Source organism: Lepisosteus oculatus, chromosome 9, assembly GCF_040954835.1.
Source record: "Lepisosteus oculatus isolate fLepOcu1 chromosome 9, fLepOcu1.hap2, whole genome shotgun sequence".
Taxonomy (NCBI): Eukaryota; Metazoa; Chordata; class Actinopteri; order Semionotiformes; family Lepisosteidae; genus Lepisosteus; species Lepisosteus oculatus.
In genome coordinates, this window is record NC_090704.1 from 11664385 (window position 1) to 11689239 (window position 24855).

Below are 24855 nucleotides of genomic sequence, written 5' to 3' on the forward strand. Positions count from 1 at the left end.
CCAGGATACTCCTCTCAAGCTATTTCAACAAGTACTATTAAGACAGTTTAAAGTGACTTCAAAGGACATGTAATCCAAATAAATGCAAATGTATCAATTTGCCTACTGTCTGTCTTTAATATATATTATAGACAGTAAGCCATGAAAACAGTTCTTGTGAATCGTACATCACGCTGAGTACCATCTGTTTAGCTTACTATGACCTTTTTCTTGGGATTATAAAACCAACACCGAAACTTCTGGGATGAAAATTCCTTTGTGCATGAGTTCAGAAAGGCCTATCTGCTTACCTACAGTAATACATTCCAGTGTTCTCTTGTGAAAATGCAAATTGGGAGGCTCTCCTTGGAAAATCATGTCACATTTAATAGAAGATGTATTCAAAACTAGAGGATTCAAAATTTGTTTGGCTTCAAAAGGTTTGTTTCGTTTTACACAAGCATTCAGAAACCGTGCTCATTGAAATTAAATGTTATTTCAACTTACTTGACAAAAAGGACATTAAAATGATAGGTAGCCTAATGATACACTAAGCCAAGGCAGAGAGCAGGCTGGTATGTCGACAGCAAATATAGCTATAGTAAACCGACTGGAGCATTTAAACTGTAAGAGTGAAATCAAAAACATGATTTGACACAGTGCTATCTACATAATGGCTAAACCTTACGGAACCACATTATCTGGTCCTACTCTAACTTGTGGCTTACTTTCCCCCCCACCCCCACTAATCCCCACATCACTAATCAGGCACCCTATTAGTAGCATATATCTGGGAGAAAGGAAAGTGAAACCATTAGCGCCTGAGAAATCAGTGACTCGGAATAAGCAACCTATTGCCTTAGAGCCTGCTGTACTTTATTTTATTATTTTGATTATTAAGGGTTCAAAAGTTGTTTAAAGCCAACGGATTACCCTAGTTTAAACTTCAAGCACTTGGGTTTCCCTTTACTGTAGTAGGCCAGCTTCTAAGTAATATAGCATTTACCCATGAACATCAATTCCTGCTGATTATGACGCTGTATGAAAACATGGTTCCATCTTCTTCCATGTTGTTAGATAGTGTTAACAACACAAACATAAAAGAATATTAAACAGGATTCCTGTGCGGAACAAAAGAGAGACATTTTACAGCAACAACACAATTTAACAGAAAACCAACTAACCAGGTACTGTGTACTATCAGAACATTATACCGGCTGGAGGCTGGAGGGGATATTTTGAAATGTTTAGACTTCTGTTGTGAGCTAAAAGATGCTGTGTTTGCACAAGGCAATTTAGTTTAATGGAGAGGCATCAATCTTGTCATAAGAACGTATAAATTATAAGCTAAATGAAATTCTTCCTTTAAAACTAAGCATTTAATGCAATAAGTATATTTTTTAAACAATCAATTACAACTGCATTACACCACTTTATGATGACTAAAGACAATAATTACATTGATATAATTATAACTATACAATTAAACAAGAATTATATTTACAATTGCAGGAAATAGTAAATACATTTCAATATTTCTTAGCTAGAAATATGAAACAGTTAAGCCTTTATTTGGGTCATTCTGAAAAAACGTCATTTGTTACTGTTGGCAAAACTGACCTCCACACAATTCATATGAATTAAGACATGGCAAAGCAAATGAAAACATTCCATATGTAAATTAGAAAAATATAAAATACGCCCATGGAAACAAACTGATCAGCAATTAAGTTGAGATAATTCTCTATACATATTAATAGTCTTAATTGTATAAGTGGACTGTGTTTCAGTTCAAAAATGCATGTGAACTAAGAAAGTTTCATGCAAACGTTTGGGCACTCCTTGCCAAATTACATGTTTTGTTGATTTTCCAAGTGAAAAGAAGTTATCGCAACCTCTGCAGCGAACAAACTTAAACTTGACATGTTTCCGCAAATATGAATGCACAGTTACTATGTACTTGCTAAATTTAACAGATTGGAAAAAAATAAAACAGTAGATGTGGCATGTGCAAGAGTTTGGGCACTCTTCCAGTTGATCCACTAGTGTTATTTTTTTGTAAGGTCTCAGAACTTAATTGACTCGTTAGACCTGAATCTAATTGTCGGGTGATGACAATTGCAAAAAACTCTGACTCTTTGAACCTCTCAGGGTGTTGAGCTTACACTCAACAAACATGGGCTCCTTTAAGCAGCAGACTGAGGATTGGAAAATAAAGATAATTGACTCTTACAAAGCAGGGGAAGGCTATAAAAAGATATCTAAACGCTTCTTGCTTACAATTCCCACTGTCCGAAATATCATTAAGAAATGGAAGTGAAGGGGAACTCTTGAAGTCAAGACAAGATCTGGAAAACCAAGAAAAATCTCCAATAGATCTGCTAGAAGACTGGTCAGGAATCACTGCAAAGGACTTGCAGGAAGGTTTTGCTGGCACAGGAGTAGTGGTGCCGGTCAAACGTGCATAAACATGATCTGCATGGAAGAGTCATCAGAAGGAAACCTTACCTGCGATCTCATCACAAAAGTCAATGTCTGAAACATGCATCACAACACTTAGATAAGCTAGAGGCGTTTTGGAACCACGTGCTGTGGTCTGATGAAGTAAAAATTCAACTATTTGGCTACCATTTGAAGAAAATAACACCTTCCCAACTGTTAAGCATGGGGGTGGATCTATTATGCTTTGGGGTTGTGTGGCAGCCAGTGGCACAGGAAATATTGTGTGGGTAGAGGGAAGAATGGATTCGACTGACTATCAACAAATCCTGGAAGCTAATGTCCCACAGTCAGTGAAGAAACTGAAGCTGGAAAGAGGTTAGATATTACAACAAGACAATGATCCAAAACATACCTCAAAATCAACCATGAACTACTTCAAGAAATGAAAGATTAAGGTTTTGGAATGGACTTTACAGTCCCCAGACTTGAATATTATTGAAAATCAGTGGGTAGATCTCAAACATGAAGTGCATGCAAGAATATTTCAGAACTAGAAGCGTTCTGCTAAGGAAGAATGGGAAAAAAATTCCTAAAGCAAGAATAGAAACACTGTTAGCTGGCTACAAGAAACATTTGGAGGCTGTGATTTCTGCCAAAGGGGGTGGTACTACATACTGACTGATAAGATGCCCAAACTTTAACACATGCCACATTTATGGTTTTATTTATTTTTTAATCTTTTAAATTCAGCACATAAATAGTAACCGTGCATTTCAATTTACAGAATATGTCAAGTTTAAGTCACTGCAGAGGTTGTGTTAACTTCTTTTCACTTACAAAATCAACAAAACATGTAATTTGGCCAGGGGTGCCCAAACGTTTGCATACAACTGTAACTACAAAAGAGCTGTATGTGTTTGTAACCCTATCTCATGAGTTTGTAGTTATTTATTTTCAAGTCATGTATTCTCTCAGGTTAAAACAGGTCTACTGCCACAACAGTGCAGTTTGTGGTAAGTTCCAGAGCTCAGTTTGTGTTCATTTACTTGTCTAACCTGTGTTAACTTTTAGAAAGCACAACGCAAGATTATTACATTATAGGAAACCAATAAGTAATGAGAAGTCCCTGTATAACACTGAATCTGAATTACTGTTCTCAGTCTGAGGTACTCTAGGAGTTGTAATTACAAAAATTGATGAAGAATTCAAGTGCAACATCAAGTATTAACTTGTCATTATTTTTTTTGTTTTGTGTTATAGGCCTATTTGATTTTTACTCATTTTACCTTCTTAGCTTTTCACTGCTAGTGCTTACTTTGATTTTAACGATACCTCATTCTACATACTGCAGTGACTCTCAATCACCTGACTGCAAGACATGAACTACAAGAAATAAAAAATAAACAATTTCTACATTCCATGTGTGTATTTCTGAAAAAGAATAGCCTTAAATTAAAGGGTAATCTATCTTGGATTGGCAGTCCAGATTGAAACTATATACAATACCCTTCAGGTTTTTTTCCTTAACCCTGATGAAACAAGAAGAAAAAAAACATAATAGATTGGGAGTGGATTGTGTGTCTTGCTTGAAGCACATGTAAAAATGTTTTACTGTAATTGTAATACCAGTGCAAAGTACAAAGACATTTGTCTTGTAACTTAATTACGGAAAACATAAGAGTGACATTTACACTTCTACATATGATTTGAAATAAAATGCAGTTTAAACAACTCTATAATAGCCTTCTGCTCTTTGGAAGGAGAAATAAACTCTTTCAGAACTAGATCGAGGCCTCATATATAGGTTTTACTGGGGTATAAAAGGTGGTAACACAAGGAAATCTTTTAGTAGTAACATGCACCATCAAGCATTGCACCAAACACAAATGGTTGTTGACCACCAGAAGTTGGGGAATTGTTACAATAGAATCCGCAAAAAGCAGAATCTACTACTTTACACTGTATTGTTCAGGAATAAGAAACTTAAGACTCATAGTATAGTCAACTCCATCAAGAAGAGGATACAAGGGGCAGCAGTTGGGGACCTCTAAGTCAGCCTGGTACCTTCAGGATACAAAGTGTCCAAACTGAAATTTAACAACATTCAGCACTGCACTGCATATAAAAAGCCTCTTATGTGGAAGAACCATAAAATCTGAACTGCAATTTGTCCAATTTCAATGACAATTGGAATAATGTTATATGGTCAGATAAAACTAAAATAGAAGTTCTGGGGCTTGCTCCTCAATGTAATGTCATTAATGACAAAGGCAAAGTTGATTTTAAAAAAAACTTATGCTGGTTGTGAATTATCTCCAGGTCGGGGGAGGGAGGGTCAAGATTCTAGAAAATGGACACCCCAGTATACCTATGATCCAAAGTATACATCCAAATCAACACAGAAATGGTCAATTGCACACCAAATGTTCCTGACTGGTCATCTAAATCTCCAAACCTCAATCAAACTCACTCATGCTTTCTTAACTAAATTTACTTTGAACAGATAAGACTTTGCTCCATGCAATAATCAAGACAGCAATATAACACACTTTGAATTGTTTCAGCAGGACACATTAACCAATCAATGCATGTTTAAGTTATAGAATGATTTTTGTACCTTTTCCATTGGAAATATGAATAAATCTGTAGGATACCATACACTAAAAGACTAGCAACATTAGCTTACTAAATAAATGCAAAGTTTACCAGCGAAACACACCAGCTTCATCAATCCTCTATTGGAGTAAGCAGATACTTTGCCAAAATGGAGATAAACAGACAATCGTAAGAGCCAAATGACCTTTGCCAAGTAGTTTCAAATGTATTTCTAGATATATTTGAGGGGAAAAGAAAAACATAGTTCTTCCTTTCTCCAGCTTCTGGTTTTACTTTTCTGTACAATTTTAAAACACTGTCTACGTATTTTCTAAAGAAAGAACTGGAGTCGCAGTATATAATTTCTTAGCAAAACTGTATTTGTTATCTGAAACATATGTAAATGTCAATTTAATTTTCTTGCAAAAGTCAAATATACTACAGGTTTCCTCTTTACATTGCTTACCTCATGAAAAAGTGATACTTTAATTAAATGATAAATACCAAAACATTCTATGGGAAGCGCTGCATCTTATAAAACGAACAAGCCTCCATACATCTGAGTTGGTGGTATTTTAGTTTACCTCATAGAGCAAGCAGCCTAGTGACCAAATGTCAGATTTGAAGTTATATCCATTTTCATGTATCCTCTCTGGAGACATGTAATAAGGGGTACCCACTGAAACAAAAAAGGAAAAACAGAAGTCAGGTTATTGAACTCATAGTTCAGAAAGCCATTTTATATACTTATTATATGCCTGAAATTGAAACCAAAAATGAATTTAAAACTCTGAATTTAAAAACAGGCACCTTCAAGAATCTTAAGATGTGCAGTACTTACTATTCCATACTCAAGCATGCTAAACCAAGAAAATTGGGATAGAACACAGCTTTAATTTCTTCAGAAATGTCCATCTGCAGTATGTTGAGAAATTGTGGAAGTAGTTAACCAAAATAAACTTTAAGATGCTGTGAAATAAGTCACTGAAAATGCACAGCTATCCCATGGAAAGAAATGGAAAGTTAAGATCAGCAATCTAGCTTTAAAAAAATAATCAAACCCTTTGCTATGTGAATGCTTTCTGAGATCATGTGGTCATGATACATTTCCACAACAAACAGAAATGATCAGTTATTAGTTATTCAAGATCAGGGCACATTCTGGCACTTCTTTGCACTTTTGTGATAATGCCTTAAGAGGCAGATTTTTATTTTTATTGATTTCTGTAATATCCTAATTTGTATGAGGGAAAATCACTTCCACTCTTCAAGGTTAATCCAGGAAGGAACATGCTATGCAGTCATTTTATAAAATTTGGCTTCTTTCAACTGGCTGGATGAAATGCTCAGATCAGAAGGTTACTTTCAACCCAATGAGCTAGACAGACCAAATGGCTTCCAAATCGTGGTAACCTCTAGTGTTCTTAAGAAGGGCTTTGGCTTTTTTAAATTAAAATGCATTCGTCAATGATTTGCAATTTTATAATAATCACCTTTAAAGATGAAAATACAAGATTACTAAACCTATACAGTACATACACCCTCTATGCACTTGCAGTAGCAGCTTTCTACCACCAGAAGGTGCAATGGGCTTCCAAGATTGGACCTTATTTTCATTTGGATATTTTCATGCTTCAACCAGAATTAAAATATTTAGAGAACAGAAATTCAGATATGCACAAAACAACCAACCACAGGTTTAAAGCATGTTTACCATTTGCCTTGACTTTTTCAGTCCTAATATGTTGAACAAATGTTATGAGATCTGTAAGTTGTTCAGGTGGGTAGCTGCGTCAGCATGCATAGGCTGCAAAGGAACAAGTAATAGGTTTATTCCATGCTGGAAAAAAAGAAGAAAGAGAACACGTTTCGGCCGTGGAGCCTTCTTCAGGTGTGACACCTGAAGAAGGCTCCACGGCCGAAACGTTGTGTTCTCTCTCTTCTTTTTTTCAGCATGGAATAAACCTAATACTTGTTCCTCTGTAAGTTGTTGTTGTGTTGTCTTCTTTAAATCAATTGAGCATTGCACTCTTAATACTGTGATTGAACACTCATAGTCCTGTAACACAAACTGAACAGCATTTGGCTAAAATGTTACTTTTAGAGTTGAACTCAATTTAATGGCTGGTAGTTGCAATTAATAGAATAAAAACATAGTTCTGATGCTATGTACAAAAGAACTGGGAAGGGAAATGCCCGAAATACAGATACTTCCCTTCATTTGAAGAGAATGCATCAATAATTAACTTATTTAATTCTTTGTGAAAGGTACAGTATAACCAACCACTTTGGCATTTTTCAAATCAACAAACACACACAAACCACAGTTTTTTTAGAATATATAATGCTTCATACAAACAGAATTCTACAAATGAAAAAACATCTGGATCAGTAAAGGAGAAAAAGGAAGGCACTTAAGAATACCCCTTAAGTCTGTGTTGGGTTTTAAAATAGGAAAAAGTTTAGGATGAGACCTGAGTTAAAGATACACCCATTTCATTACAAAAAGACTGAAACACACATAACTGGCAGTGAGGAAGGTACAGGCAGGCAGCTGTAGGAAATCCACAGGGGGCAGGTAAAACACTGAAGTTTGAAGGTTCCTAGTTTACCGAAAGCAAAGAAATTCCTATCAGCAGCTAAAAGAAGCCTTCAGATACATTAGGGGGGTGGGCAAGACTGTGAAAGATTGATGATAGGAAAAATACAGATAAATGCTTGCAGTTTACAAAGTTTAGCCCTTGTACAACACCTTAAATTCAATACTGAATAAAATCTCATGTGGCCATCAAATGAAAGAAATACAAAGACAAACAGCACTAGGATATAAAGCACAGCACAGAAAAATAAAGACCACTGTTCAGAGAAACAGAATTATTCAACATTAACCCTTCAAACCTCTTATGATAAAGAATACACAGAGAATCAATTTACAGCTCCTGAACTGAGTCTGAAGGAATTATCAAGTATCACCAAACTGCTTCTTTAATGACTGCAATGAAGCACCAAAAATGTGTACAATATTTTTAATTCTTCTCTAACACTTGTTTCCAATGAAAACAAGATTTTTTTATATGATCTATATTTATGCTAAAATATGATCTATAATCTAACAGAAAAAAATGCTCATCGACACCATATTAAGTTGAAGAGCATTATTCAAATTGGTCATTATGCAAAGTTTTTGCAAATTTAAGTGTCTCCTGGTACTGCTTGAACAAAGTCCCTTAACATTCATTATTACACGATTAAAAAGAATACTCTTTCTTTATGCAAATAATTGTATAAAAAGCTGAAGCTAGTCACATTCTATATGCATACCTAATTAAAACATTATTTATTCATGCCAATAATTGAAATACATGTTGGGATTGATTCTTATTACTTATAACGACAATGATGTATTTTCTGGAAATGAGAACAACGCGTCACACCGATGACTCTGTGGAGAGTTTTAATTTAATGAAAAAAAGTGATACAATGAATTCAGCTTGGTAGACGATATGGGACTTGTTTCTAAACCAAAATTACTGTAATCAATAAAAAGCATCTTTTAAGCGCTTATTATGACCAAGAAAGGAGCTACCATCAATTAAAGTAATAAAAGATAATCAAACACAATTACATTCTAACTCTGGAATATGTATGCGGTGATAATACTTTAAGGTAATTAGTAGGTTTTTTCCTAATTTCTGTTGTTAAATGTAAATGTATAGATCCTGGATTACCAATGATTTTTAACTCTGTTTTTAATCATTTCTTTTTCATGAATATATTTTTTTCTAACGGTTCTCTTTTGTTCCTTTTTTCTCCTCCCTTAATTTAAAGGGGAAGAAGCCCCTGGCTCAAAATGCTAAGATAAGTAAGATTTTTTAGTTTGTATCTGCAGGCGGCTGAGATGCTGAAAGAGAGAGTTAAAAGGGTAAGACTCAGCTTCTAAAGCAGAGAATTGACAGGCACATAGCACAGCTTCCTGGACCCCCATACACTACACACCCTAGTGTTCTACAGTGGAGGTTTGTCTCATTACAGCTAAAACTGTCAGCCCCCCTGCAGAGAGAGGCTTTAGTCTACTCGCCCAAAGGGAAAGGCAGATACAGGGTCTCTATGCCCCTGGGTGAATTTAACCTGCCATGTAGAAACTCATGAATTTCATACCCCTGCACAGCACAGCTTAGCACAGACTGCATCTTACAATAAGCCATCGGTTCTTAAAAAAAAACACACACAAAAATTAGATGTTCCATTTCAGCCAAATGTGTTTGTGTACGTTAAAACATCTACCTTTTATCAAATTACTGTTCCAAGAAGGGCAAAAGCAACAAAGGGAAGATGCACGTAAATGATTAGAAGTCATTTTTAAGGCCATTCAGCCTGTGTTTTGTATTAATAAAAAAGTGTATATGAGTGGAGGTGCGAAGAAGAACATTAAAGAGCTACTAAAAGGGTTTCTATACATAAAGAATAGAAAATATTTTGTTAGGTACGGATCTGCACAGCTAATAACGTCATATATTTTTGGGATGAGATGCAAGTTAAAGCCAAAGCTCATATAGGCAAATTAAGAAACCAATAAAAAAAATCTTCAATACATTAAAATATTAATTATATTATATATTAACAAAAGCAGTAACATTTTATTTATAAGCCAAAACTCAAACCACTACAATTCAAACGCAGAGTTTTTTTGGACTTTACGGTAGCCTAAATGATTTTTAAAATGCACACAATCTTTTGAACCTGGCACTAAAATACATTTTTGTAATAAATTAAAAAAGAGGTTGTCCTTTAAGAAAATGAAAAGTTCATCCACCTCAGATCAGTTACTGTGGGGCAAATCATTTTAAAAGGCAAATTAATCGAGCAAGTTTATTAAAATGACTTCATGAGCTACTACCGAGCTTTGAATCATCATGCATCACACAAATGCATTTTTGGAACAGAGCACAAAAATCTACCGAGGTTACCAGAAGAGGGAGCTATGTTCTCTAGTTTTATTGCACCAGCAAATTAGTTTCTTTTTTATCAGATAATGTTCTGTAAGATTAACAGGAGTTAATCTTTTTAACACAATAAAAAAACACTGTCCCAGAGACCTGACCACAATTAAAAACAAACAGCCTTTATCTAATGGCAAAGGGGTACCACCTGGAAAAAGATCATACAAAGTGACACAAATTAGACTATCTGCAAATGTTTAATTCTCCCCATACAGAAAACAGGGAAATGATATGTGAAAAACAGAGACATCTACATAATTTGATATATAAAATGTTCTCCACACATGCGAGCTGACAAAGGTCAGACTGGTTTCTTGATATTGTACAGTAAATAAAGAAAAAAAATGTATACAAGTTCTATTAAAATGGACCCAAATTTTATGTCAAGGTTGGCAAAAGTTTGCTTTTAAAAGAAAAGATTGTGTGGAGATGCTATAAACTATTCATAAATCAGTAAGTACTTTCTAGATCTTGAACTTTTGTGAATTCTACACATGTAATACAAAAACAACACATTTGAAATGATAGAAACTTCGTGATGAGATGGCCATAAGATAAATGGAACCCACATAGTGAATTTTTTCTAATGCACACAGTCATAAAGCAACTAAAATAGGTTGTTAACAAACTGTAAAAATCTTAAATTCTTTTTAAACAACGGGTTATCTGAAATATAAACAATAATAGAATTTGACACAATGTCCCATTTATTGTTTCATCAAACTTATTGAATAATTATATCAATGCCATCCCATATTTATTACCCATCAGATATTTTAAATGTATAAAACTAAATCAACATATGTCATAACAGTTTCTTATTCCTTGAAGGATCAACAGGTCAGCCCAGCAAGAGATCTGCTTGTAGCCATTCATCATCCTCTGCATGGTGCTTTATTGCACTCTTGTGCAATCAAAATTGTACAGCAGTAGCAAGGCCAGGCTTGTTACATCCAGACATCATCTGTGAATAGGTCAGAGGTCAAGGCAACAGGAAAGCCTTAACTGCTCAATGAAATGGATATACCCAGCACTGGTTTGTAAGGTTTGCCTAGGGCTGCAGGAGGTTTTTATAACAGACACATGTTTTTAGTCTGAGTGATATAATGAAACACATCCAGCTTTTGTAATTAAATCGTCCGTCTACTCTGTGCAACATTTTAAAATGCTTCCTTACCTAAAGAATGTGCTGCTGTAGTCTTGGAGCTGAAGAACCTACCAAGTCCCAGGTCTCCTAATTTTACTACCCCAGTGGCAGTAATGAACACATTAGCTGGTTTTATATCTATAAAGAATAAAGAAAGAAAAGCATGATTGAGTATGCAAACTGAACACCATATTTCCCTGTTACAGTACACAACTAGCCAGAAACAAAGAAGACCAAGCCAACAGCAAAGGCTAAATTATGCACTTTAAATAATACACTGTTAAGTACTGCTGCTTAATATTGACAGAGCAAAAAAATGGACTTTCGAGACCATTTGTTTCACGATAAGATGTGTGAACATCTGTCGGATGTAAGAACCAAACTTATGAGGGGAAGTGATAGACACCCGCTTCTAGCAATAAACTGGAGGTTCTGTGATTGGAAGCATGTGTTTCTGCATTAAGCGCACCACATTGTTTTGTGTGTAAATAAGTTGTTAAATCATTGCATTTGCCACGTGAAAGCAACAAATTATAAAGATTCCGCATACAATTTTAAAAGAAGCCATCAGCCCTCTGTGACACGACGGATAATGAAAGCATTACCTGTATGCATAAACTAGTATAGTTTTACTTTTGTTAAAACTAAAATTAAACAAACGTGAGCTTCATTTTTTAACGGCATGGTGGAAGATTAATTCCAAAAACTAGAGAAAAATCTTACTTTACTACAACTTTGTCATCACATGCTGTTCTTCCAAAAAGCACTTCAAATTCAAGGTGGCAGTTTTGCTACTTCTACACCATTTCAAATACTGAATTTCACTCTACTAGCCTGTGACATATTTGAATGACCAGTAATAGTGACCAGTGAAGTCATTCACCATCAGAGGCTCATGAATTGAACACTGGGGGAATAAATAACATTGCCACATTGAATGAGACACCCATCCTTTGTTATTTCTGTTTAACTTCTCAGGAGGTAAATATACCCAGAAGCACAGTTTCTTTAATACAATTTGATTAGTACTTGGATGAGTCAAGGTGAAGTTATATGGAAAAAAAAATTATCCCATACAGTTAGTGGACATTTTCATGTAACCTTGGCTGGGAATGCAACATGACGTTAAGAAACGTAGCTTCTGGGCTGATATTTCACGCCTTGTTAAAGTGTTTTATTTTTCTACAGCTGTTGAACACAAGACGACATAAAGTGATTCTGATAAAAATGATCTATGCCGACTTTCACAATTAATAATACGTAGGGTCCCACATTCCTGATTGTAAATTAAAATGATCTCTTTGCAAGAGTCAGAAGCCACAGCTGGCACAGCTGGATTCCCATGGAAAGGACAAGCCCTCCGAAAGGCACAGACTGGTTTTCTGGAAGCTCACAAATGTCACACAAGACGTCTGTGACAAGATCACCAAGCGCCCCAGTCTATACCTGGTGGAATGGTAAAGCTCATGACAGATGATGAAATAAGCAGAAGGGAGCTTACAGTTTCAGTGGATTTAGAAGCTCCAGCTATTAAAATAATGTTTGAAAGCTCCTATAAATGAATGTACACAAGAGATGAAAATTTCATTTTTTTAAATGCTATGAATATTAATGAAAAATCCAATCTAATTTGTTACCTGGATTCTGAAGTACTTTCAGAGTCATCATTTAATTAGAATAAATATATAACACCTAAATATAAGACGAAGAGTTTTACAAGCGCATATCATTTTGTTCAGAATTATCTGTTGCACATTCATTTGACTATACTGTTCTTAGTTTCAGTTTTTTTGATAAGTGAAGTGAACTAAAAATGTTATGTAAAAAATGCAAAAAACAAGCAATTACTTAATTTCATATTCACTATAGCCTACCACTTGTTTGCAGCTTCTTAATTGCAAGTCTGCAACAAGTCTTTTTTTTCTCAGCAGCTCAAGAGAATATTAATTTTTAATTTGAGCTCAACTCAGTGGACTCAGCTGTAAATGGACTTGCCCAAGAACTAAGGATTTAAAGGTTGCCACCTCAGCAAAAAAACATAAACATTTCAATCAATTCTTGGTGCAAGCAGTTTAGGGGAAATTATTGAACTAAAACAAAATGATCTGTTTACTGGCCCCACTGTGTTTTTTAAAACTGATACAATTATGCCCCCTATGACAACTGCAAAACCACCACAGGCAAATATACTATTGGCAAACTATTACTTAGAGAACAGCACCAGAAAACTTCACAATGCTATTAGTATTATATATATACTAGAGGTCTAGGAAAGAGATGTGTACTTCACGACATGTAAACAGTGTATCCTAAGGTCTTAATGTTTTTTCAGCGTATTTCTTTGAGTGAAATACCTCTGTGCATGACACGCCGAGAATGCATGTGTTCCAAGGCACTGCAAAGTTGAACAAAATACTTCCAGACTGTCCTCTCTGGAATTAACCTCTTCTGTTTCTTGAAATGCTGTAAGAAGGAAAACAGTGAAAGCTTAAGGTGTCAACAGAACAAAGTAAAAAAAAACAGCATTATGACAACATTTTTATTAATTAGCTACACTGCACCTGTGCTAATAGCATAATAAAAATGTATTACATTTTTTGACAGGAAGCAGAAGGCTTTAAGATGTAAGACAGCATGTCAAGTGCTCAAAACAAAAACAAGAGGACCAAAAATATAACTTTTAATGGAATTTTCTTATAAAAAATACTTAGTAGCTTATTTACTCCCACTTTATATTCCAATAACTTGTCAAGACTTTCATCTGCAGTACACTCGTCAGTAAAGTTTAATGATAAGTGGTGTATTACTTAGCCAAAATCTGCTATTGCTTGTGTACTAAGCAAACATCTTTTAATTGTCTCCCCAACACCAAAATGTCTCTTTTCTTTAATTTAAGGCAGAACTTTCACTCCATGACCTTTATTAAAAACCTTCTCATTTTGAACATGCTGCAATGGAAAGCACATGAATTCTCTGAAAATCCATTTTTGTGGTTATCTTCAAATGCTCACATCTGGTGTGTAACTCCTTGGTGCATAAAATAACCCACACTCTCAAACTTTTCCACTGTGTCTAGTTGTAGCAAAATATTCTTTTCGGGTCTGGCATATTTTCTTGCCTCTTCAAAGAAAAAAAAAAGGAGGCCACTTAAGCTTCACTAAAACAGAACTTACTCAGCAGGATGCTATAATATAATCTAATGTGAAAAGAATGCAAAATAATGTAGTTTATAGAAAAATGATCTCACTGTATTATGTCAATTATCCATACCACAGATGGGTCTATCTCTGTGTCTCGTTACAACCTTCCACAGGACCCCCAGCCCCAGAAAAGTGTCCAAATTATGCATAAACTACAGTCATTTTGGCATAAAATGGCGGATTAATTAATTGTGTAGAAAGATATTTCCTCATTGTAAAAATTATTACATTTTTAGAGGACGCTTTTGTTGTTTTCATCTTCCAGAAAGACAGCATGTCTGTTTTTAAAAGACTTAGGTCAAAACTGAACCCTGAATGGTGCATGCGCCAATATTGCTCTAGACACCCTTGTCCAAGCAGGTTTTGATGGTCAAGGGTAACATTACAATATACTGTACACCCTATAACAACTTTATTGCTCTACTACTGCTACTACTGGAGGAAAACAGGAAAAATTAAATGAACGGCATGTTTTAAAGGAACATTTTAAAAATAAGCAGCATAAACACTGAATTGATTTTTTTAAATGTTTTTTGTTAGTAAACTGAAACAGTCTTATGACAGTATCTTAAACAATTCCTACAAACCAGAAAATGCCCGATATTAATTTGACACATTGTAGAAACTGAGAGACAGCAGTTTATTTGATAAGGATATACAACATCAGGTAATGGGTCTTAATTATAATTAATTATAAGCTATCATTTCAAATCATGCAATACATAATATCTTGATAGAATATTTTCTTAGATTTCTTATGTTGCACTACCTGCCTTTTTATAAAATTATTATATATCATACATAGAAGATTTAGGTACCTAAAATTAATTTACATTTTCTATTGACGGTTATTATTTTATACAAAATGATATATAGGCACTGGTAGATAATGGAATCAACCTCTAAGTATTTCACTGTGCTTGATTACTCCATTGTCTCTTTTCACTTTTCTTATTTTAACCTGTTTTCATGCAAATAATTCAACCGATCCTGAATGTAATATTCAGCACAAGAACCTTGGCCCGCATCCAAACAAAGCCTGTGGATCTATTCTTCCCAACACCCTATTTGCATATCAGAGGGTTGTTTGATGTCAATGGGGTGCATATTGGCCCTCTATGCATTTAAAAACAAACACAGCACATGCAATATTCTGTAAGTGCATGCAAATGAAGGACCATTTGATTTAATTTGAATTCTGGAATGGTCATAAATCAAAAAGAATAAAAATTTTAAATTCATGCATTAACACTGCCGCTTCACATATGGTACGGTATATGCCTCATATAAATTTTATAGTGCAAAGCTAAAGCCTAATTTGTACCTTTACGATTCTGAGATTTAAGAAGGAAAAAAAAGTGAAGTTCACCTAAGCTCTTTAGTGTAACTTGTCCACCCAGGAGGGCAGATTAATATTTGTCAGAGGTCAGGAATTCTCTTTTGTCTGCTGTGCTTTGATACACTCCTATTGGTCTTAAAAACATGACTTCTCAAAAGTCTATGTTGGTAGAATCCCTTTCAGATTATTCTTTTCTTAATCAATACTCAGGTATAAATGACTAAGTAATCACTTCTGAAGAATTGTACTGACAATATTTTACTTTATATGTACAACATTTTTGTAGCACATTACTTTTTCAATGTGAAAATCGATCTTTAAGGATTAAAGATTCTTATTTTAAGAATAAGAGTACAACTAACTGAAACTGCGCATTTCCTATCCAAAGAATTTTAACATTGTTTTTGGGTTGTTTTTTTTTTCCCAGAAAGGCCATTGATGAGAACATTTGGCCCATTGAGCTCAATTTGTTTGACATCACTGTAGTCCCACAGGTGGCACAGTGAATAATCCCATCCCCCAGTCAGGAATGGACAAGGAGTAATGTTCACAGTACTGTATTACTGTAGTTATCACAAATCATGTCTATTGCACTCAAGTTTCTCTGGTGAAGAGATTGTATATTAAACTTGTTTGGTTTAAAGTAACATGAATTACACAAATTCTTTTTTATTTTTTAAATGTGAAGTCACTCATTCACAAGTTACATTTTCAAAAGTAGCAAAACCTGAATGAAGGCAATTAAAATAACGTCCTCCACTCTTCGTCTGCAACTTGCCTTATGGTACACAATAACATCTCTGTTTGGAATTAAAAAATTACCAAGCATACCTGGAAAAGTACTCATTTCACTTCCAATAAACATAAAATGAAACCTTCCCCCCACTGTGAGAAACTGTACTACAAATATAGAAAACTGGGCTGCCTACCTTTATCATTCGTGAAAGGTCTCCGGCATCTGCGAGTTCCAGGACTATATTTAGCTCATTGTCTTCAATGAATGATGCATAATATTTAATTACATTTGGATGGTTCAATTGCTGCAAATAACAATAGAGGAAGTATCACTGACTGTTTAAATATTTAATATGTCAGACTTGGTTGGTCTGAAGAACCTTCGAAAAGTGAAGAGTGGGAAAAATAACTGCCAAAGCATATATATAAAGTATGACAGTTTATTTTTTCCCCAAAAAAGAGCTTGAATGGCATATGCTTTTGGCCAAAAAAAACAACAACCTTCCAGCAAGATAAGTTCCTTAAAGACCAAAATTAGAAATTCTTTCTTAATAATGTAATGCGCAAAAAAGTTGGCATGTCTGTTGGTTAGCTGCAACGCACAGAGACCTTTAATGCAATTTCCACATTGATGAATATGATGGAAATGTCAAATGCTGTTCAAAAATAAAACCTCCAATAAGAGAGCTTTAACACTTTATACAACAGATATGAGTGACATTTCAAGAAAAAACAATTGCCGAAAGTAAATAGGGCAGTTGTACATTATGGCTTAGTTTGTTTGTTTTTTTTCCTGTTGGCTGGTCAGTGATTTGCAACTTCCAGCATAGTACACAGAAAAAACAGACATCGATAGAAAACAAACCAGAGGAAAAAAAACTCAGTGTCAGATGTCATAAGCCAGGAAGCAAAAACCAAGACTTCACATCAGCCATGACATGTAGGAAGCATTATTAAAAAAATGTTCATGCTCAAAACTGATATGAAAAGGAATGGAATGCATATATTATACTCCAATGAATTTATTAAATATACTTTGGGATTATGATTGCAACGTGTCAAAAGTATTTCATCACCATTTCTTTTTATCCTTCACTGAGGCACTTAGAAATGAAGGCAGAAGCTTCCCAAAATAAACAATTTACTTTAATTAAAGGCCCTCTATATGCTGACCCCATTTTGGGATCCAGTGGTAATGGAAGTTGTGAGCCACATATTTCACTACTATTGAGGGTTACACAGCAAGAAAGCCACTGTGACAAATGTCTGTGAAAACAAACCCTTATATAACACTATCTTTTAATACTGAAAACAGAACTAACAGCGGTAGATTCAAGTAAAAGTATGGACACTGCTTTTACCTATAATGAACCTTTCTTTCAGTGAAATATATTTAATGACACCAATTTCTAAGGTGGGCCTCAAGGTGAGATAAGATATTTTCCTTCAATGAAAAAGCATTGCGAGAACTGAAAACAGAATGTTTTCAGCTCCAAACATCTTAATTTGAGTAACATTTTCCAGCGCATTAAATATTGAAATATCATAAAAATGCTTAGCATTTGCTCCCAGAACATTTGAAGATCTTGTGGGTAGGGCATACCACACAGCAAACCAATGTGAGCTAACAGAAAGCACAACACTATACACTGCTAGCCAGATGAAAATACGAAATGGCTCATGGACCACAATTTGAAGTTATCTTGCTAGTTGATCTTATTACTTTGATTTGGGTTTTTGTCTTGCCTGATGATGTAGCACACACTTCCTATCGTTTCACACAACAACTTGTCAATTGTGTGAAGAAGACTGGTGCGGTGACCAATTACCAGTCAGCTAAAAGCCTTTGCTAGCAAAAAACAAAGTTGCCGAAATAACACGGGACACGATTTGTGCATTACCCTATTAATCCCTGAGAAGCTTTGCGGTGAAGAACAATGCCAAACGGTCAAGTGTTGCTAAGGTATGTGACGAGGCATTCACATAGATTTATCAAGTGCGTTTGACTCCTCACCTTGACACTGGCCCACGCAACCAAAAAACCTGTACACCACGTAGCATGAAAAGCAACTCTGACAAATTAATTAGCACCCTCAGACAAGAACTCTCAGTGACAGTTCAATGTAAATTTTATCTGCTGCACACAAAAGCAATCAAGTGTTGAGGAACAAATGGACAGTGATCTGGGTCAGAGTAATTAACATGCCAATAAAATGGGTATTTTTGTATTTAAGAACACCTAACCAGGACGGTTCAAAAGAAGCCTCTGATCACGGAAAGCTTTGCTTTATTGGGCTTGTCATTAATTTATTAGTTAGTATGCATGCCTGTGTGAGCCTGCTTACAGGGGTTTGATAAATGAAAATGCTGGATTTAAAAAAAAAAGAAAAGAAAAAAGAACATGAAGAGATACATAAGGGAGTCTGCTAAATTTCCATTACAATGCTCAGTGCTCCCCTTCTAAATATTACTGAGACAGATAAAAACTATAGTTTTTGGCATTAAAAAAAGAGTCAATCTCAGCCTCAAGGAATGACACATAGAAGCCAGTGATCTGCACTCGCCTCACAAGAAACTGTATGTCTGGTACAGATCAATTGTTTTTCTCTAGTATTAGGTCTCTGCTGAGGCACCTTTAGAAAACATAATACAACACACGATGCCGCTTTTTCGCTCCTCTAGTTTTTTACCTTAAGGAGATCTATTTCTTTGATGCAATCTTGCCGAGCTTTGGCATCCATCAAGTCGAATATCTATCAAAAGATCAAAAGGAAAGTGGTGTTATGGCATTTCAGGATACTCGGGCGTATAAGAAGCATTGCCATACAAAGACACAGGCACGACAATGCACACCTGGATAAGGTCTGCATTTATACAGGGTAGCACATCTGCTCGTTTTCATCTCCTTTACTTTAGAATATTCCAAATTAATCTTACTCAACCTAGAGCTGAAAAATCCTTTTTTTAAAAATATCTTTTTCATTGCGCCGTTTCTCACCCTGCCTTTTAATGAAGACGTCATTCACAGCGTGTATAGCTGTTTTTTGAGAGCACTTTCACATTAAGAAAAGAGCAAAAACTAAATGAAGTGAACATTAATAAGCAGTTCAAGGTAATTCTTTAAAGCTTTACTGTTTACAATACTGTTTTCTTTTATATGTCAGTAACATTCCGATCTATAGTGAACTACAGTTCTGCCAACATTATTTTACGCATGAGAAAAACACATACTCATTAATAGCAAGATTAACATAAATATAACTATGTATTCTGAACACTTTAAAAAACCACATTACTTAATGTTGCCCGTGGTATTTAATTTTGTTGCTATACACATTAGACATTGTGTTCACATACTGGATATGTGAACACACACATGTGCAGTATGTGTGTATTCAAACAGAATAGATATACCTATGTGTGCAGTTTGTTCTCCTATAGTCTAATAGTATCTACTGTATTTTTAGACTGTGTAGGTATACATTCATATCACAGAATTGGTATAATTAGGAACTAGAATGTAAAAGAAATTGCCTCTTTATAGAAAAATAATCATAATTCAGTGTTTTTACTAATCCTATCAGGCCTGACTTAAGAAAAAAAACCAAAATGGATGTTAATTACATTGTTTTTTATTTTTTATTTTAACAGGTTCAGTTTCCCAAGGGGTTCAGAGAAAAGACCTCAGAGGAAAAATCATTATTTCTCTAATTTAACTGCTTTTTCCTTTTTAATGGCACATTTAATATTACTTCATCTTGTCCTTAACCTAAAAAACATCATAAATGTTTGCAATGTTAGCAGTCATCTTGGAAGGGAAGGACAACTGACAGTTTCCACACCTGCAAGGTTAGTGTTAGTATTAAAAAAATAAAAAACTAAAACAGTAAAAGATAAATACCATACAGGAAATCATAATTCATATGCTTTTATTTATTTTCATTACAACAGTGTTAATAAAGAACATTGCTGTCAACTGAATGAGGTAGAATTTCACAACAGCATAGTTTGAGAACATTAAACAGAACTTTAGTCATAGACAGATGACACATTTTGAAAACTGAGCTTTATTTGTTTCAAGAATGGACATGTCTGAATAGACACTACTAATACTAATAACCTGAATATAGTGTTTTAACTGCATGTGTTGGTGGAAATGAGCAAACGCTCTGTGACAAAGTGTATCTGGTAGTACTGGTAGTGGAACCAGTTGTATATGAAGGCCAAGCCAAGATTCCACACCTGCTTGCATGAGGAAGTATTTGATCAAGGAATTCTTGGCGTTTTATGTTTTTGGTGTTTATTTTTTTTGTCATGTGGCATTTCTTTAAACTTGCCTTTGGCTATTTCTGTTTCTCCGTTAAAAGTACTAAAACTAATGCGTAATTACAAAACAAGGTACGCCTCTTTTCACTTACCACCTTGGCCCTTGAATGTTTTGCCTCTTTGATCCCTCAAGCACAGTTTACAGATGACACTGATCAATAATAGCGCTCATTTTAACTAGCATTTCCATGCTACAGTTCACAAAAATGACTGTAAATATGGTCGCGCATTTATTTTACTCAGTTGTTGAATAAAGACCAATCTATCCCACAGATCAGACAGACATGTATTATATAATAATCACAGCCCTTTTATTATAAATTATGATTAATAAGGATACAATTCAATATTTAACATCTCTGGATTATTCTCATTTTAAAATGTACATGTGTAATTTCGCTTGGAGATCATATGAGTTGGTCATTTGTATTACAGATCACAAAAGTATGGTTACTTTCAGTAATCATTATACTGGCATATACTAATACTAGTCTTATATGTCATAATGAGAAGTATACTTACTCCAGATACTGGATACTTTCCTTCTTTAAACACTAATACCTGGAGGCAAGCATGGTATCTTTTATAAACCTGGCACACAAGGTCACGTGAAAGATAATTCACAGTAAGAAGAAAATAAGCATTTTGGTCACTAGACTAAGTAGTAAGTAAGAATATTACTGGGATTGTGGCGTTACCCACTTACAGCTGCAGTTAAGGGAAAAGCAAAATTAACTGGCAAATAAATCACACAATAAAAGATTTTGTGTGATTGCCAATTTCTAGATATTAATATGCCTTAGGTCTACTAAAAATGTCATTTTTTTCTCACATGCAGATTTGCATGAAAAACTATGGACATCTGACTTTGCACATATAGACACAGATGAACTGCACTTGTGTTGACTGAGGTGTGTGTATTAGATGCGGCTTATTTAAACAATTCCATGTTTGCAGTGTCAATGCCTTTTGTATGTCAGGGTGTAGTTTTTTTTTTTAAGATGGCATAATGAAATCCATACTATAACTTGCAGTCAAAGACGGAATGCCTTCAAATTGTTGGAAACCTTCTAGCATTGTTAAATGCTTGTTATCTGCATGTCATTAGTGGAGAATACCTGGAAACAGTTTCTTCATGTCAGGGCCATCATTAACAGTAATGAACCCCCAGCGATGACAGCATCAGGCCCTTAGAGCACTGAATAAGGGATTATGTTGCAAACAGTACACACCGCATGGCTGAAGGAAGCAGCAGTAACTATGCATTTTAATCTTTTGGTTGCCAATTATTTTTTTTTTTTATACATCGGTGGTTTACAAATCCATGGGAAACTAGATTATTATTTATTCCTACCACGAATCCCAATATCTTTCAAAAAGAAAGGAATGCATTACAAGGGAAAAGAAGGTATCTAAGATGCGAGAAATTCAATGCTTCACATTCAGTACGGGGACTGCAGCGTTTTCAATGTTTTATTCTGCGCTGCAAACAAGCTGCCTATTACAGCTTCCTCACTGCAAAATAAAAATAGTAATTGGCCTTCTATTACATTTTGCATTTTCTTCTGGAGGGAGACTCAATTATCAAGTCACAGTTAACATCATAAAGGATTTGTAAAATCTGGAAAACGACCTATTATTAATTACAAGCCTTTAGTGATCCAAAATTTAAATGGAACTAAGTGAACCTGTTTAACATCTCTATAAACAATTTTAACTAGATTTTTGTGTATATAGTTTAATTAGAAAAAGAAGAAAATATTTAACCAGTGGAAATCAGCCAAATGTAAGTTTACTATCTAAGGCCTTACATTCACGAAATCATTAAATAGTATCAGCTGACCTTAACTAGGTTCCTGTTACGAATTCTGTTGTTTTTTTACCTTGTGATAAAATAATTCTGAATTAAACTGGATGTAGGTATTGACAGATGATGTACGTTTCACACGAATATTTTTGTCTTTTCCTTTCATAATGGAAGAAAACAGCATCCTTGTAAGGTTATCGTGCAATGCACACGTAGAATACATACACTCACTAACATTGAATCATACTGAAACTACAGAGAACAAGCACTCTTACACTTTCCATATAGTGTGACTTGAGTTAAGGTAATCGTGAGCAAAGACCAGCTCAGCAGTTACAGCAATTTTTTACACATCATCATATGCATTTATAATGTATGGAAAGGCTGTCTTTTATCTAACTTATTTGTTCCATTAATCCTTTCCAGCACACATGTGGTACATTACTTTAACACATTTCTCATTAAATCTAAAGACATTTATTGCATGGTCATTTGAAAGCAATTTCTTTTCCTTGCGTATTCTCAGCTTTTTCACATGTACGAATGCCAGCCACAAAAGCTTAACGACATGAAATTATATTTTTAGAATCTTTTCCAGTTATACTGCACGCGTTTATGTACATATACTGCAGATTGTCATAACTCCTACATTCCCTTAGGTTAGAATCTCTACTCGCCATTTTAAAAAATACTGTATTTATACTGTAAGGATTACACTCAGTAGTTTTAATTTCTTGCTTGTTGGCTTCTAGCTTGATTTGTAGAAAAAGCTGTAGGTTATATGATAGTCTTCCTTCTTGCCAGGACAACACTGCAAATGCAACCAAACTGAATTTTATTTTTATGGTTGCTGTTCAGCATCAAAAGAGGCAGTGCAATGCACCATACTATATACAGTATGAATGAAACAAGATTGCAGAATGTAAAGAGGGGGGGAATATTTAAAACAAAACATTGTGGATAATATGAAGCAAAATGAAAAGTAATTAAACCAATTTAAGTTGTCTTCATCAATTTTATTTTTTCTAAACACTGTGTTACCATCAATTTTAAAGACCAATGTCAGAACAGCAGGAGAATGAAAAGGAAAAAACATTCATAATTGATGACTAATTTGCACTCTGAGCACTTGGGACTTGTTAGAAGTGTATCGCTTACATTTTGCCTAGTATTACGGAGAACCACTGTATTTAATACAACTGGAGTTACAGAAAAACAACACAGTAGTCATTTTTTGTTTCTCTTACCTGCACTTTTTTCAGAGCTACTGATGTATTGTCTAGCAAATATCTTGCTCGATAAACCTCGCTAAACTGTCCTCGTCCAATCTTCTTCTCAATCTGAAAATTTGCTAGTGAATTGTGCCCCATATCTGGCTGCAAAGGCTTCTGTATGGGAAAAAAAAACACAAAAACAAAGCAAGAGTTCTGTAAGAAACAAATCGCACAGCGTCCATCAGACATTTTGTGTATCCGCCACATATTGATCGGGAGTACTTCTAAAATCATTAGCACCGCGTTCAACATTTTCACCACCACATTTACATCATGTTTTAGAAAATAAACCTTTCGCCTCATTTTCAGTCAAGACTAGAACCAAATTCTTGAATATGAATTAAGAGAATCTGAATAAAGTATACTATTAAGTGAAAAGGCAAGCAAAATATAAAGGGGAGAGCATTAAAAATGATGAGCAGTGCATAAATACAATAATATTAGTATCATTTTCATTTCTATTGTCTGCTGCAGCATATCAAAACAGCATGACATCTCTATCTTTGAAGTGACTTATGTTAGACCAGTTAGTAACAAACCCCCCAGAGTGCTTTCAAAAGGAATCGTGTGGCACTCTGGCACTCGAGATCTAAAATTAAAAGCTAAGCAATATTCAGAATTAGCCCTTTGGATATAATCTGAAAAACAACAAAACTTTGACCTTTAGAGGATTTTTTTGTAAACTTTAATTGTATAAAACCGTGAAAACAAAAGGTGACAGATATCAGAAAGCCACATGTCATAAGTGACAGTGCCAAGAACGCCATAGGATAACCTTGAAGGCAGAAAAAAAAACAACTTTTAAGAAAAGTCCTTGTAAAGCACAAGTACAGCATTAGATCCATTCAGTTCCATTATATTCAGGGCTAAACTAAGGCAGCATGAAAACAAGTCCTGGGGGAACAGTAGTAGCATCTACCATTACACTTGCTTCTCCAATACATAAATCCATGTCTTTTTTACTACCATAATAATAATAAAAAAAAACGTCCTAAACTGCAGCACAGAATT

The 24855-nt window shown here is 34.8% G+C and overlaps 1 protein-coding gene across 4 annotated transcripts in view; it reads right to left on the bottom strand.

The window, feature by feature from the left end:
- The window catches only part of nek7 (NIMA-related kinase 7), a 65046-nt gene that overhangs the window by 16821 nt on the left and 23370 nt on the right, over nt 1–24855 (bottom strand). For all 4 annotated transcript variants that reach the window (XM_015355610.2, XM_006634872.3, XM_015355609.2 and 1 more), the window contains 6 exons: nt 23818–23958; nt 19128–19190; nt 16632–16742; nt 13518–13626; nt 11194–11301; nt 5601–5695 (listed from right to left, as the gene is read on the bottom strand). In XM_015355610.2, the coding sequence (XP_015211096.1) occupies nt 5601–5695; nt 11194–11301; nt 13518–13626; nt 16632–16742; nt 19128–19190; nt 23818–23940 (609 nt within the window). In that variant the 5' untranslated portion in view covers nt 23941–23958. The remainder of the gene's footprint in view (nt 1–5600; nt 5696–11193; nt 11302–13517; nt 13627–16631; nt 16743–19127; nt 19191–23817; nt 23959–24855) is intronic.